Raw genomic sequence first — 16514 nt, forward strand, 5'->3', positions numbered from 1 at the left:
TTTGTGGCTGGAACACGGACTGACTGTGGCCAGGGTTTGCAATGTGCATCCACATTGTTTATCCCGAAATAAAACACAACCCAGTGTGAAAACTGCAAGGTGCCAGCAATAACTATTCCAAATAAACCCTTTAAAGTCCGCGGCCGTGGAGCCGTGATGTCAGACACCTCGGGCTACAACTCTGCGCTGAAGTTTCGCCGGTCTCCAACGACTTTTGATGCGTCCGGTTGGATAACCGTCGCCGAGCGCTCCCGTTGTTAAACTGCCACAAAATTCTGGGAGGTGAATCATTCCCATTGAATTATTTTCGAGTTGGACTCCAACTTCCTCCTGACCCCCGACAACAGTGTCAGGTGTCGGCGCAGACGGGTTGGGTTTATCTGAAAGGAACGAAGTTTGGGTGTGAAGTGTCAGAATTTAAATCATATTTTATCAGCGGGACGAAAGTGAAAGAAAGTAGCTTGGTTGTAGCTGACGGAGCGGAGCAGCTGGAAGGAAATGCTGTCGCTGGATCATAACATCGCCATAAACATCGGCGGCGCTTCAAATAGCAAAACAGCAATAATCTGAAAACGTTTGCTTTTATTTATAAATAAATCATCCTTCTTTCCTGTCCTTTCAAAGTGAAGCAAAAGGCAAGAGGTTTCTGGCAATCCAATGCCTCCAACAACACTTCCCTGGTCTGGTAATGGACGGACATCGTTTGTCAAGAACTAGCGTTACTATCTCTCCGGTTACAGAGAACTTTGAAACGCACAAATCATTACAAATGTTCAAGATATTCGCTTTTCCAAAGTATCGTGTTTTCCCTACAGTAATACGCACCGTTATCGGTAATGATGCGGGTGCACAGTGTTTGTATCAGAGTATAATCAGGGTTTAAAGCGACACATATGTATAAAGTCCGTGCCACAGGTCCCCGTCAGTGACTCAGGGCTAGAGAGCTGGGTCGTATCCTGAAAAAAAACCCAAATCATCGCCTAATTTCTAACCAAAATATGTGGAGAGAAAAAAATCAACGAAAGGCTGGTGTAGCAGTTGGTGTAAATATTTAGCGAGCCGGGTCCCGCACGTAGGAAATTCTGCCCCGCTCAGACACATCGAATAACAAGCGCGATTGATTCACACCCCGCTCTGAGATAAGCGAAGCCCCGGCTTTACCCTCGCCGAACCACTCTCTCCAGTCTGCGGGTATTGAAGCTGATGCTCGATGCAATCTGCGGAATATTTAAATACATCAGTAAATAGACTGCCTGCACAGCCGGCCGTTAAAACTCGTTCACACACTCCGCCGCCGCCGAGTTCCCGCTCACGGACTCTCGGCGGATGAGACAATCGCCCACTCGCATCGCCTTCTAACTCAACCTTGGAACCGTTATCCCGTGATTAAACTCTGAGCTGTTTCCCCGAGCAACAGAACAGCTTCCCAAAGTCAAAGTCGAGTTCGTTGTCATATGCACAGGTACACGCGTGAACCGGTGCAGCGGAAAACTTACTTCAGAACCAGGTTTATCACCGACACGTGAAATGTGTTGTTCTGCGGTACAGTGCGAGACAAACTTACTATAAATTACAAATCGTGCAAGAATAGCTGAATCACAGGCACACAGCACCAGAGAAAAATCAGCATTCACGAGAAAAACATAAATTGCACGCAAGTTTTGCCAGAAAGAACACAACGAGCACAAAACGGAGAGGCGGCCGGGATCGGAATCGGTGCGCGGCGGGGAACTTGTCCCCGGTTTGTTTGGTACAATCCCCGGGCGGAGGGAGAGGGCATTCGGCCGCGGGTCTCGGAGTCAAATCTCCAAGTGGTGGTCACATTCCCCGGACAGTCCGCCCCGCTCAACACTCATCCGTGACCACATTACCTGCCGCTCTGTAACGTTTGTGTCTCTGCTGCAAACCCCGGGGACGCCCGCCCGCCTGTGACAATGAACGTGAAAGATCATTCCCCAAACCCTGCCCTGGTTGTGTCCCCCTGAACTCCCCGCCGCCCCCAACAACTTTCAAACCAACACAAAACCCTACAGGGACCCATTTCTTGAAAGCCATTTGTTTGGTAACGAAAGGGTCGGAGAGTTTCACCAAGGGTCGCCGGGGACCCCCGGGCCAGGAGTTGCCGACTCGGTGACCCCACGATTTGCTTCTCTATGGCCCAGCCGGTCCGGACCAATGTCCGCGTCGCTCCAACGGGCAAAGCCCACCCCTGACCGCAAGGTGCGGGGTCCACTGATCGGCCCTCCGGCAGAGTCACACAGCGCAGAAACAGGCCCTTCGGCCCACCAGTTCCATGCTGACCATCAATTACCGATTTACACCAACCCCGTTTGCCAGCACCTTGGCGATTCAAGGACGAAATGTCGGGCCCCATCGCCCTCGGCAGGCAGCGCGGCTCCGGGCCGAACATTGTACCCATGGCGAGAGCCTCCGCGGCCGGAGCAGGGCTGGACGCGCGACTGCTAAACCCTCCCAGGAACCTCGCTCACAAGAGCGGGAGCTCCCTGCGGGGAGGTGATTACCTTTATCAGCATTTGCAGTCGGTGTGAGAGGTGCCCGTCTATTGGCAATGATTAACGGCCCGTTCCTCGTGGGCAGTGACTGCCGTAAAATAATATGATTCAGATGCCGGCGATTATCGATGGTAAGTTTAATAACAGTGAAGCAGTCAGGGCCACAGTGAGTGTCTCCTCCCGGCGGGAGGAACACGCCCGGACTCCGAGGGAATGGGGAGCGGCCGCGGACACGCACCATGCCGTGCCGAGATTGTCAATGTTTTTATTTGCTGGATCCCTTCAAAGACTGCGGGGGCTGTAACCTGAGCCCGTGTTTAGATTTCAGCAGAGTCCTGTAACCGATCAGAGATAAAAAAGATGGTTTAGATGAGACTTGGGGGGGGGGGAACTAAAAGGGTTTTTTTTGTTATATTGAATAAAAGTTCTCCGGTGGCCAGGGGCTGTTACGTTGGAGAGGTGTGGCCGGCGCTCCGGGGAGTCTGTTGTAAAAGTTCCACCCGCCGAGGTAACTTCTCTATCACCAACATCGCGATCAGTTGGAGCGGAGAATACGCGCGTTTTGGATCGGAATCCAAGTTGTTGTAAATTCCATCCCTTACTTGTGTTGAAGGGATCGCGCAGCAGAGCGGCCGTGAGTTGGATGTACTGGCGGAGCGCGGAGCCCTGCATGGGCCGCGCGGAATCGAGCGAGAAGTGCGGGGAGAGTGCGCGCTCGGCGGAGGTAAGGATGGCACCGGCGGCCAAAGCAAAGCAACACCGAGCCGGCGGCCAGTTCCCCCGCCTCCTTTCCCCTGCTGCGGGCTCCGAGACCGTGTCTACACCTCAAACCTCGTGCACCCAAGGAGCCGCAAGACCTGTAACTAGCGGGACCCCCGCCGGCCACTGTTCCCCCGAACCCACCGGGATCCGGCCGCAGGACTCGTCTCCCAGTCCACATATTGACCCTCCCGTGAATGGCAGCCTTCAGACCGATCTATGTGTCTGAGAAACAATTACGACTCAAGACATTTTGCGTTTAATTGCAGCCAGTGTTTAATGTGTTCCGTCCACACGTAACCCCACTTCAATTTGGTTCGAAATGTTTAATAACCCCGTGGGTATCCGCTGTGTGTTTTTAACCCGGGCTGATTTCCTGTGGAAGGGATAATTTGGGCGAGAGTTAATCTTTGGATCAGTTAATGCGGATCACCTGCGCTGGTGATTAATCCGAGCTCCGCTCTCCAATGGACGCGACCGGCGCTCTCCAGTTGTAATTACCTCAAGTGTTCCCCATTAAACCTCTTCACCTCCTGGGTCACCTCTTCAGAGCAACGCAAGGTGGACGAAAACTACATTAATTACGGGGAAGAAAAATCAATTTCTCCGCCCCCTCCCTCAATGACTCGACTGGCTTTCACTGACGTTAACAATTGGACTATAAATTCCTCGCCTGCGCCGGGTCGCAGGGAACTGTCACATTGGCACCAACGTTAACCGCTCACTCCGGGGGTGGGGTAGCTGTGGACCCAACCCAGGGGATCTGATCTCCAAGCTTTGGCTGGTAGGGAGCTGATCTTCAGGGTGGGGTGGGAAGGAGAGGGGGCGGAGCGTATTGGGAGACTGGGGGCAGTGGCCGGTGCGGAATGCGATGTAAACTCTCCCCCAATCTTCTCTCTTGCAGCTGGAAGCGATGTCGGCTCAGCCTGAAGCTGTGTTCGGGAGAAGCTTGAAGTCCAGGAACGCCTGCAGCCTGGTACACGGTCCCACTCGCTTCTCCCTGGCTGCTGTTCGCTGTCGGCGTGAACGCGCGCGTCCTAACTCTCCCCTCTCTCCGCAGACCAACTCTGACCAAGTCTCCCAGGACGGGTGCTGCCCTCCCGCTTCGCCTACCCCCACTCCCCAGCCGGCCGCCGCCGCCCCCGCCCCCAGAGCCGGCAGGAACATCTGCACCAGCTGCGGGCTGGAGATCGTCGATCGCTACCTGCTGAAGGTGAGACCATTAGCCCCGAGGTTAGCGGGTGGACCGGCCGGTGGGAACTGACTCCAGCGGACTGTCCCCGACTTCCGAACTGTAGCCTCGGGGTTCCGTGGCTGGAGCAGCCCGGGACACCAGGGACTGTAGACGCTGGAACGTGGAGCTGGGTGTCGCTGAGGGGTGTCCCGGTCTCTGTTGGGACCGTTGACCGGCCCTTCCCACCCCAGATGCACCTCGACCCGCCGAGTTCCCCCAGCAACAATTGGCCCATTGACACCAACCCTACACTGATCCCATTTCACTCTCCCCACATTCCCACCAACTTTCCCCCCCCCCCCCCCAGATTCTACCACACACTGGGGGCAGTTACAGCGGTCAATTCACCCACTGACCCGCCGAGTTGCTCCAGCCCTGTGCGTGCGTTGGGCGGGTCCCTGGAGCTGGGAGAGATCTGATAACGGGGCCGCGCACTCACTCCTGATCCCTCGATCCATGGTCAACGCTCCGACCTCAACCGACGGACACACCGGCACAGCCCCGTCAACTGGCCGTGAGCGGACTTTAAAATCTCAGTGGTCCATCCCGTGGCGACGCCCACAGAAGGGCAATGATTCGCGGTTCTTGCAACCCCGATAGAAAGGCTCCTGACCCAGAACGTTGACCGCCTGCTTTTCTCCACGGATGTTGCCTGGCCTGCTGAGTTCCTCCAGCATCATCGTGTTTTTCACCCCGATAGAATCGTCACCAAGTGTTAACATCCTGTTAAATTCCCCCCCCCCCCCCCCCGTCCCGCCAGTGCAACACCTCCCCTGTGATGGTGACCAGACCCCACTCGGGGCTCAGAATCCAGGGTTATTATCACTGAGGTATCATGTGAAATGTGTTTTTCTGCTGCAGCAGTATGGTGCAAGACACAAAATTACTGTACAGAAATAAATAGCGCAAAAGAGGAATAACCAGGTAATTCATGGACCGTTCAGAAATCTGATGGCGGAGGGGAAGAAGCTGTTTCTGAATCGTTGAGTGTGGGTCTTCAGGCTCCTGTGCCGCCTCCCTGATGGTAGTAATGAGAAGAAGGCATGTCCTGGGTGGTGAGGGTCCTCGGTGATGGATGCCACCTTGGGGGCCACCTGCTGAAGATGTCCTTGGTGCCTCTGGTCCCACCAGTGTTACAGCTCCACCCTGCCCCCCTGACCTGTGCACCTTGTACCCACCTACCTGCAAACTTGCAAACTCCCAGCTGGCCCTGCCATTCTGATGCTGGGTTTTCCACCTGAAGCGTTGACTCTTTCTCCCTCCACAGATGCTGCCCGACTTGCTGAGTGTTTCCAGTGTGTTCTGTTTTTAGTTTGGGATTCCAGTATTTCATTTTTGGCTCTGACATTTATTTGACATTCCCTGTGGCCACTTTTGCTCTCCAGATACATCACCTCACTCTCAGATTAAATTCCATTTGCTACTTTTCGCGTCTGTGAGAACTGGTTTTATTCTGGGAATCAACCCAGAACTCGGCCCCTGTTTAAATTCTCCCCAAGGGGAAGATTCCAGTCAGTGATGTGAGGTGGGTGGGGTGGGGCTTTTGGGGGGGGTGCAGGTGCAGAGTAGGAGATGAAGAACTGGTTCATTTGAAAGTGCTTTCCGTTCATCCACTTTTGGAGTCCCGCAGCACAGAAACAGGCCCTTTGGCCCATTGAGTCCATGCTGACCATCACCCACTCACTTACACCAACCCTACACTGATCACATTTTATGCTCCCCACATTCCCATCAACCAACCCCCCCTCCCCCCGATCCCACCCCTCACCCACACACTGGGGACAATTTATAGCGGCCAATTAACTCACCAACCCACACATCTTTGGGATGTGGGAGGAAACCGGATCACCTGGGGGAAACCCACGTGGTCACGGGGAGAATGTGCAAACTCCACACAGGCAGCACCGGAGGTCAGGATCGAACCTGGGTCTCTAGAGCTGTGAGGCAGTGGGACCACCTGCTGCACTACACAAATATTTAATTGTATTCAAATCCCTTTTGAAAGTCACTTGTGAATCTGTTACTGTGGGTGTCCAGACTGATTAGTTTGCCTGAGCATCCTTCCCTCAGATCCTATCTCTGGCTGTGGAGGGCTTCTGCGCTTAGTGATCCACACTCCTGGTGGTATGTGGTATGAACTACCCACTAAGAACTTGCCTTCCTCCCACAGGTGAACGAGTTGTGTTGGCACGTCCGATGTTTGGCCTGTAGTGTGTGCAGAACTTCCTTGGGCAGACATACCAGTTGCTACATCAAGGACCAAGAGATATTTTGCAAACTGGATTATTTCAGGTACCAGCTGTAGCTGCTTTGTTGGATTGTGAGAGCACTGCTGGGATCCCACTGGACAACGACCTCGCCTCTGGTCTCTAACCTGCTGCCCAGTGGATGTGAACCAGCCCTGGCCTCGGGTGAGGTGGGAGGGGTGCTCTGGCCTCTCGGGGAACCTTGGAACTTGTATTTTCAGTGAAGCCCCAAGACCATTTGGTCAGGAATTTTGATTTTTTTCCCTCCTGTGCTGTTGCAATGAGAAGGCACTGCATGCAGACAGATCATGTGTGCTCAGTGTAGTGATCCTTGCAAGGTGTTAATCGAATCACTTCATACTCAGCCCCACAAGGTTTGATCAATCTGTCAGACTTCTGTGCGGTTAATGTTTGTAGACCGTCCAGGAGGTTTAACTGGTCAACTGCATTTCCAATATCTTGGCTGTCCATCTGTCCTCCCTCCCTGAGAACTGGAGGGAATACTCCATCAGTTGTCCCAGTGACACACTCACTGATAGGAAAGGGGGGGTGGGTGGTCCTGCTCCTCTAATCCAAGACCATACTGGCAGTGCAGCAGGGGGTGGGGGAGAGGGAGGAACGGTGGGGAGTGTGGGGGTGCTGCCCACTCAGTAACGTCTCCAAAAGCAAAATGTTGACATTGACCTGAAAACAGCAGTTGGTGGAAATGCTCAGCAGGGTCCTGTACAGTTGTGTTTTGGTCAATATCTTTTCATCAGTGCTCATTGCCTACCTTGGTCTTGTACCTCAAACACTCTTCAGAAACTTTCCCAGACCTGATGATGGGTCTCAGCCAGAAACATGCACAGTTTATTTCCCTCCACGGATGCTGCCTGACCCGCTGAGCTCCTCCAGCACGTTGTGTTGCTCCAGATTCTGGCAGTTGTCTTCTGTCAACACTCCTCAGCTCAGCACACTGACCCTCCAGAACCCATCTGCGCCAACCCCATTCCCCAGCACTTGGTCTGTACTCTGCCTTGGTGACTCGAGTGCTCATCCAGATACTTGCTCAATGTTGTGAGAGTCTCTGCCTTCCCCGACCCCCTCAAGCAGTGCGTTCCAGATTCCCCCACTCCCACCCAATTTTCCCCGTGGGGATAAAGATTCTTCCTCTAAGCCTCTTGCCCTTCACCCTAAATCTATACCCTGATTAGAGACACCTCTGCTATGAATCATAGAACAGTACAGCACAATACAGGCCCTTCAGCCCACAATGTTGTGCTGACCTTTAAACCACACCTAAGACTATCTAACCCCTTCTTCCCCCCCCCCCCACACATATATCCCTCTATTTTAAATTCCTCCATATGCTTATCTAACAATCTCTTGAATTTGACCAATGTACCTGCCTCCACCACTGCCCCAGGCAGTGCATTCCACGCCCCAACCACTCTCTGGGTTTTAAAAAAAAACCTTCCTCTGATATCTCCCTTGAACTTCCCACCCATTACTTTAAAGCCGTACCCTCTTGTATTGAGCATTGGTGCCCTGGGAAAGAGGTGCTGGCTATCCACTCTATCTATTCCTCTCAATATTTTGTACACCTCTAGCATGTCTCCCCTCATCCTCCTCTCCAAAGAGTAAAGCCCTAGCTCCCTTAGTCTCTCCTCATAATGCATAGTCTCTAATCCAGGCAGCATCCTGGTAAATCTCCTCTGCACCCTCTCCAACGCCTCCACATCCTTCCTATAATGAGGCAACTGGAATGAGACTTGTGGAGAAAGGATTCTCAAGATGTACCCATTCTGGGCCCCTCATAACTTTGATTCTTTCATTGGAGGTATCAGTGACTCTTCACTGTTCACACTCCTCCTCCACCCATGAGCTCCCCCATGATCCACCTCCCTCAATCTACCAGCAACTTGAAGCCATTCAAATTCCCCAACACTCCATCTCTGCCCTAACATGAGCCAAGGTTTGACCCCATCTTCTCCAGTGCAGCTCAGCTCCCTCCTCCCTGAAACCATTGCCGTGAACCTCACTGCAACCTCATCTTTTCCCCCAGAGTATGGAGACAGAACTGGACACACTCCAGATGTGTGGACCAACCAGTGTTTTGTGAAGGGTCACCTTAACCTTGCTGCTTCAGTATTGTCTGCTGTTATTTGTGAATCAATACTCCCAGGCACTTTAGTGCTGTACTCAATGCTCTGCCACTCAGGATTTAGCCACACTGAAGAGGCTAGGTACATTCTCCCTATTCCCACACATCCACTACAATGGCTCCATTAGGTCGATTTTGTCTCTTGTTCTGCCAAAACGTTTGGCAGCAATATCTGTTAACATTCCTTTTCTAGTGCTTTGGGAAAAGTCTTGCTCTTGTAGAGTAGATATGAATAGAAGTGGTCTCTCCCCTGGTGAGATTAAACAGGCATAAAAATCTGCCCCTTTCTGGTAGATGCAACAGAACTCAAATTGTGCCGTGGGCCAGTATTTCTCCAAGCATACTCAGAGTATTGTGTTCGGTTCAGGTCGCCTCATTATAGGAAGGATGTGGAAGCTTTAGAGGATGCAGAGGAGATTTACCAGGATGCTGCCTGGATTGGAGAGCATGTCTTATGAGGATAGGTTGAGCGAGCTCGGGCTTTTCTCTTTGGAGCAAAGGAGGATGAGATATGACCTGATAGAGGTGTACAAGATAAGAGGCATAGATCGAATGGACAGCCAGAGACCTTTTCCCAGGGGGACAATGGCTAACATGAGGGGGCATAATTTTAAGGTGATTGGAGGAAGGTACAGGGGAGATATCAGAGGTAAGTTTCTCCTCTTTCCCCCCCCCACACAGTGGTGGGTGCATAGGACATGCTGCCGGGGATGCTGGTAAAGTCAGGTACATTAGGGACATTTAAGAGACTTTTGGATAGGCACATGGATGATAGAGAAATGGAGGGCTATGTGGGAGGGAAGGGTTAGATAGATCTTAGAGCAAGATAAAATGTTGGCACAACACCGTGTGCCGAAGGGCCTGCACTGTGCTGTAGTGTTCTATTGTCATTAAACCAAATTCTCACATAGTCTGCAGTGCCTTAGTGTGGCAATTAAATACAGTCAGGGTCGTAGAGCACAGAAATGGGGTCCTTCAGCCCATCATGTCTATGCTGACCACCATCTGTGCTAATTCCATTTGGCAGCTCTGGTCTGTAACCTTTTCTGCTTTGGTAATTCAAATGCTTGTCTAGATACTTGAATATTAGTCTGGTAGGTAAATAGTCCTGAGTGTGTGGGTGAATTGTGGAATCGGGGAGGGTTGATGGCCATGAATGGAGAATAGAGTAGGTGGTTAGTATGGACTCTATGGGCCAAAGGGCCTGTTTCTGTTCTAGATCTCTCTATAGTTTATTGAACACCTTGGGCAAGTACTTCACGGGAAAGGACCTTGGAGCATCGAGTGTGTGCAAGTGTTACAGGAATGAAGTCCCTTGGCCTCATTATTTGATTCATGGAGCTGTATAGCAATAAAATGACCGTTCGGCCCACCATCTGCACACTGACCAGTGGGTGCCCGTCTATCAATCCCTCTTCCAGCACTCAGCTTGTAGCCCTGTTTGCCCATGTGATTCAAATCAGTGACCCGGCTTCCACCTCTCTCCGCAGTGTGTACCAGGTACCTGCCATGCTCTGGGTGAGGGAAGTCCTCAGACCCCCTAAATCTCTTGTCCCTTGCCTTAAATCTATGACCTCTACCTCTGATACGAGGGGGAAAATATCCTGCAGTCTACCCTATCTGTACCCCTCCATTTTATGTCCCTCAGTCACACCCCCTCTCTGCTCCAGGGAGAACAGACTCAGTCTCTCCTCATAACTGAGCTGCTCCATCCCAGGCAACGTCCTGGGGAACCTCCTCTGCACCCTCTCCAGCTCTCTCACCTCCTTCCTACACCCTGGTGACCAGAACTCCAGCTGAGGGCTGACCAATGGTTTATAAAGTTGGAGCATAACCTCCCTGCTCTCGTGTTCAATGCCCCGACCAATAGAACATGAAACAGTATAGTACAGAACAGGGCTGACCATGATGTCAATAATTGTGGTTATGCAGCACTGAAACAAGCCCTTCAGCCCATCGAGTTCCTGCTGGCCATAGCGTTGGGTGTCAGCATCCACTTTCCCAGTTTCTACCTGTGACCATCTCTCTGGTCCTCCAACCCACATTGACCCTGGTTGTGTTTCCACAGGCGTTACGGGACGCGGTGCGCTCGCTGCGGCCGACACATTCATGCCACAGACTGGGTCCGACGGGCCAAGGGTAACGTCTATCACCTGGCGTGCTTTGCCTGCTTCTCCTGCAAGAGGCAGTTGTCCACGGGCGAGGAGTTTGCTCTGGTGGAGGAGAAGGTGGTTTGTCGGATACACTATGACTGTATGCTGGACAACCTCAACAGTGGTAATGCTTCACGTGGGGAATGGCTTTTGAATTTTTTCACGGCCCCTGCTAATAAGGTTGAAGTTTGGGACACTCCTGGAGATCATGACCACATGCTTCCAACTGATTGGTGATTGGCCCATCCATTGGTGATTTCCAATTGCCCATTGGTGATTGAAAGGCCTGGATAGAGTGGACATGGAGAATATGTTTCCAGTAGTAGGAGAGTCTAGGACCAGAGGGCACAGCCTCAGAATAGAAGGACGTCTCATCAGAGCAGATAAGGAATTTCTGTAGCCAGAGGGTGGTGAATCTGTGGAATTCATTGTCACAGACGGCTGTGGAGGCCAAGTCATTGGGTATATTTAAAGTGGAGGTTGATAGATTCTTAATTAGTAAGGGCATCAAAGGTTACTGGGAGAAGGCAGGAGAATGAGGTTGAGAGGGGAAAAATAAATCAGCCATGATCGAATGGTGCAGACTTGATGAGCTGATTGGCCTAATTTTGCTCCTATGTCTTGTCGTCCTGCACCTTCCTACAGCCAACCAGAAAGAATTAATCCTGAGTGAATTACCAAACTGGTAGTTCACTGGAATTGAGAGTCGGTCTTTCCCTACATTACATCCTTCCTTTGAATGTTAGTTTCTTGTTTAATCAGTAAACCACTTGTAAATGACCCCTACCAGAGTTCCTCAGCTGTACCCTGAAAAATTTTCTTTAGTTCCTGGAGCTCCCAGTGCACTCCTTCCACAGGCTGAGAGCACCACAGGTACAAAACTTATTGCCCAACCTAAACCCTGAATTCCTTATTCAAAACCCTAAAAGTGTTTTGACCAATGATAGATGGAGTTTGAAGCTCAGTCTCTAATTCAGCTGAGTGGTGTGACCATGGAAATGCCAATGATTTTGTACAGTAAACCCACAAATTGAGTAAAATTTTGCTTTTTAACTTTCCATTCATTTTTCTGATTGTGTGAATTAGTTCTCTCGGTCACCATCCCAAGTTTTCTGGTGACTTGTTGGGTCATGTTGAGTAGGAGGTTTCCATGTAATATTGGAACTTGATTGAACTGAATGTTTGAAGTCCCAGTGAGCTTTACTGAACCCTTCAAGTCAAGTGCACCACAGAGGCCATCTATTTCATCTGTGGTACTTGGCCAAGACTTTTCCAAGTCTGTCAGATGCTAGTTCTGAAACAACCTTAGAATATTGGGTTGAGTGGTTAGTTTTGGGACATGGGACAGAACAGGAACAGGCCCTTCAGCCCACGTTGTCTGTGCTGATCACGATACTGAATTGAACTAAATCCCTTCATGTAAATTGTCCATCTAGAAGCCTCTTGAATACCTATGCTCCCACCACCACCTGTTCAAGGCACCTACCTGTGTGTGTGGGTCTATATTTAAAATATATTTTTAAATCCAATATCTCTTAAAAATTTCCCCCTCTCACCTTAAATGCATGTCCTCTGGAATAAAATGTTCCATTCCCCTAATAATAACACCAACTTTCGATCACTGGTGCGGGGTGTTTATCACTAGCAGTTATTGACCAATCCCAATTTTCTTGGTGCTGGCGAATTGAACCTCCAGTCAGTGTGGGAGGTTCCCAGTGTCCAAGGACAGATTAATGTTGATGCAGAGGGAGTTGAGAGGGATTGAGCACCAAAATATTAACTCCATTTTGAAGGAAGGGATTTGAACTGGGGATTGCTGCTGGGGGATTGCAGAGATCGTTTGCTCGCTCCATTCCCTGTGTAATTTGGTCACTGGCGTGCTGGGATGTTTTGGAAGTACTAGGGGAATTGGTGGATGTGGGTTTGGTGTTTGGAAGTGGCAGTGCGATAAAGGGTCAGCCATAATATTACTGAATGGCAGAGCTGACGTGAAGGGCTGAATGACCTCCTCCCAAGTTTAAACAACAAGCAGAAGTTGTAACCAGCAGGGGATAACTTTTGAAATGAATTGCAATGGGATACAGCAAAAGATGAATCGTGTCGAAGTGTTGGGCAAAATCTCAATCCTTTCTGTATAAAACATGGAAATCGCTCTGACTTTTGTTTTGACGATTTATACTTTACATCAGTTTGGGATGTTGGTGCGGTGGTGGGTGGTCAAGTTACTGGGATTGTAGCCAGAGGTGTGGGTCACTGATCCAGAGACCTGAGTTCAAATCGCATCATGGGGAGAATCAGAATCGGGTTTATTATCACTGATGCATGTCATTAAATGTGTTGTTTTGTGGCAGCCGTGCAGTGCAAGACATAAAAATCACTAAGTTACAAAAGTAAATAAGTAGTGCAAACGAGGAATAATGTCCATGGACAGTTCAGAAATCTGATGGTGGAGGGGAAGAAGCTGTTACTGAAACATTGAGTGTGGGTCAGGAAAACACTAGTATTGGTAATGGAGATGATTCTATTAGTTGGGGCATTGAATAATAGAGACCATGAACCTACAAACGTTCTCGGAAGGACATGGCTTTCCATACCTGGTCTGACCTACATACAACTCCAGCCCCAACCACTGAAATGGCTGAGTGAATCACTGGGTTTGGTGGACAGGAAACATTGGCTCTGCCGTCAATATCCGTACTCTGTTAATAAACAGAAAAAACTATCTGGCCAGAGAGCTGGAGGATTTCTTCTGAAGCCACGACTGGAATACTAGGTCTACTTCAGTCTGGGTTTCAAGGAACAAAAAATATCTTTAAGATAAATTTGTAATTTCAGAGTTTACATAGACAGGAACATGTAATATCTGGCAATATTTTTGTGTTTTGGGAATAGCAAGTGAATTACTGTCATTAACTTACCCCAGCATGTAGCTGGGGTACCACAATCTGAAACACACAGAATGCATAGTAACCATTTTAGTTAAATAATTTTCACCTTTAAGTAAAATATTTTGCATAACAACTGACCAGAATTGCTAGTACACTAATTGCCTTCTCGTCCTCCCAGTAAAACCCATGCTGCCTGTGGTTTGTTGGACCACAATAAATGATTGTAACTGCAGTGGTCAGAGAACCAAAGAGGTTTGTGCAAGACACATCCTGACCTTACTTGCAGGCTGAGAATTGCCAGAGCTTTGACCTTCCTGACCCATTGCGTCCCTTCAGATTCCAGCATCTGACGTCTCGTGTCACAGGTTTTTGGGGTTTGGAATAAATATTGGAAATAGCCAACAGGTCAGGCAGCATTTATGGAGAGAAGAACAGTTGATGTTTTGGGCTGATGGCCTTCAGATTGCTGCGCTTGGAATTTTTGTTTGAGGGAGATAACAGCTGGAAGCCCTATCAGTAATCCTTTGGACAAGGAATGTGTAGTCTACAGGAGGTCCAGAACATTGTAACTTGAGTATAACAGTACCTGTCTTTTGATGAGGGAGCAAGTGGATTGTGTGGTGTAGTCAGTTACTTTGTATAGGAAAAAAATTGCGAAGCATCTTCAAATGCACAAATTGAGTAAGTGAATTTTTGCAGGGTGTGGAGTTGGTGTGGAAGGAGTGATTCCTACAGAACAAGATATGAATCAACCCAAGCCAACAAAACGAGCACGAACCAGCTTCACAGCAGATCAGCTCCAGGTAATCACCTTAAAAGAATTTATTCGTGTTCCACCTTGTAACCCACTTGCTTTAGGAGGACGTGTTTTTCTGCAGCATCTTTTTGTATCACATTTTTAGCACCTTGCAGGTATCGAAGAACGTTTGAAGTGTAATCGGTTGTGTAGGCAGTGACCAGATAATCTGGTTTGTAGAAGTCAAAAGGAAGCTGCAGATGCTGGAAATCTGAAATAAAAACAAACTGCTGGAAACACTCAGCAGGTCAAGTGGCATCTGAGAGTGAGTTAATGGTTCATATTTGGGACCCTGCAGAATTGGTTTGGTTGCAATAAATGGAAGCTAACTATTGGTCAGGACACTACGGATCCTTGCCTGCTCTTAATTCATTTTTGGGCTCTTTGCATTGCTGACCAGGCCAACATTTATTGCCTATCCCTCAAGAAGGTGGGGGTGGAGCCATATCTTGAACTACTACAGTCCTGGTGAAGGTGCTCCCACAGAGCTGTTGGGGAGGGAGCTCCAGGACTTGGAACCAGTGATGATGGGTTGGTAATGTATTTTCAAGTCTGGATGGTCCCTGGTGGCAGAGGTGGTGAGTTTGGGAGGTGCTGCTGGAGTAGCCTGGGTGAGTAATAATGCAGTTTGTAGATGGGGCACACTGTGGTAACTGTTGTCGGGTCTGGTTATTTTCGAATCCACAGGTTCTTTCAGAAGTGCAAGAATGAGTTGAAAACAACGGTGCTTCAAAGTTTTATTGGAAAAGTTTAAAACAAAGAAACAGTCACAAAGCACATGGCACTGGCTTTACTACTGGGAGATGAGCTGAGACAAAGGAACCAAAATGAGCTAGGTCTGTGGGCTGGGGGGGGGAAGAGAGAATGAGAGAGACTGGAGGCAAAAGAGGAGCAAGGCAAGCAAGAGTGATTAACCAAAACACCTTTCATACCTGAGATAAGAGGTCCTCCTGAACTAACAATAGTTCAATCAGAAAACTTATTAGATGCCTGTGGCAAAAGCAACCAATGAGAAAACATGTATTCACCTGATGGATGAACCAATAAGCTGAGAAGCAGCCATTCCTGGTGCAGCCACTTGAGGTGTATTAAACACTATACATGTCTTTTTTTAAAAAAACACTACTTAAAACAGTTGAATCCAACACTGCCAGTGGTGGAGAGTGGGAGTGTTTAGTGTGGTGGATGGGGTGTCGCTCGAATGGGCTGACTTTTTTGTTCTGGATGGGGTTGAGCTTCCTAAGTTGCCAGGTCAGTGGATGAGTGTGGTGCTAACAAAAGCAAGATAATTACAGGTGCCTAAATGTGGCAGGGAATGCTGGAAACACTCAACAGGTCGGGCAGCATCTGTGGTGAGAGGATTGGTGTTCTGGTTGATGTATCAGCAGAGAAATGTTGGCAATGGGTTTAGTTGCGGGGGTGGGGGGGGTGGTGTCGTGGAGGAGAAATCAAAAGGTAAGTAGTCCCCAAAGAGATGGTGTGTCGCATCTGAAGGGGAAGTCAGAAGAGGTGGGAATGTGTGATACAAAACTGGAGTGGCTGGGTATCTGAAACGGAGTTCAGTGAGCCTGGAGGTGCTGAGATGGAAGGTGTTCCTCAATCTTGCATCAAGCCTGGTTGAAACAGTACAGAGGCCAAAGTGGAGGGAGTGGTGAAGAATCAGTGACCAGTTTGGGATGACCCTTCCAGCCTAACAGATGGCAGAGGCATTGCCTCGCACTTTGGCCACCTGGGTTTCTTCCTGACCTGCCTGTGTGGAGTCTTTTTTTCCCTTGCAGATGC

At 49.6% G+C, this 16514-nt stretch overlaps 1 protein-coding gene across 2 annotated transcripts in view; it reads left to right on the top strand.

The window, feature by feature from the left end:
* The first annotated feature begins 2985 nt into the window (after positions 1 to 2985).
* LOC127568365 (LIM/homeobox protein Lhx8-like) overlaps positions 2986 to 16514 on the top strand; it is a 37035-nt gene continuing 23506 nt past the window's right edge. Inside the window, exons 1-7 of one of the 2 annotated variants that reach the window (XM_052012018.1) lie at positions 2986 to 3021; positions 3127 to 3237; positions 4177 to 4248; positions 4333 to 4485; positions 6677 to 6798; positions 10964 to 11172; positions 14636 to 14739. In XM_052012018.1, the coding sequence (XP_051867978.1) occupies positions 3157 to 3237; positions 4177 to 4248; positions 4333 to 4485; positions 6677 to 6798; positions 10964 to 11172; positions 14636 to 14739 (741 nt within the window). In that variant the 5' untranslated portion in view covers positions 2986 to 3021; positions 3127 to 3156. Of the gene's footprint in view, positions 3022 to 3126; positions 3238 to 3966; positions 4057 to 4176; positions 4249 to 4332; positions 4486 to 6676; positions 6799 to 10963; positions 11173 to 14635; positions 14740 to 16514 lie in introns of those variants that run through there. The other variant, XM_052012019.1, reaches the window with a different exon arrangement.

Source organism: Pristis pectinata, chromosome 3 (genome assembly GCF_009764475.1).
Source record: "Pristis pectinata isolate sPriPec2 chromosome 3, sPriPec2.1.pri, whole genome shotgun sequence".
Taxonomy (NCBI): domain Eukaryota; kingdom Metazoa; phylum Chordata; class Chondrichthyes; order Rhinopristiformes; family Pristidae; genus Pristis; species Pristis pectinata.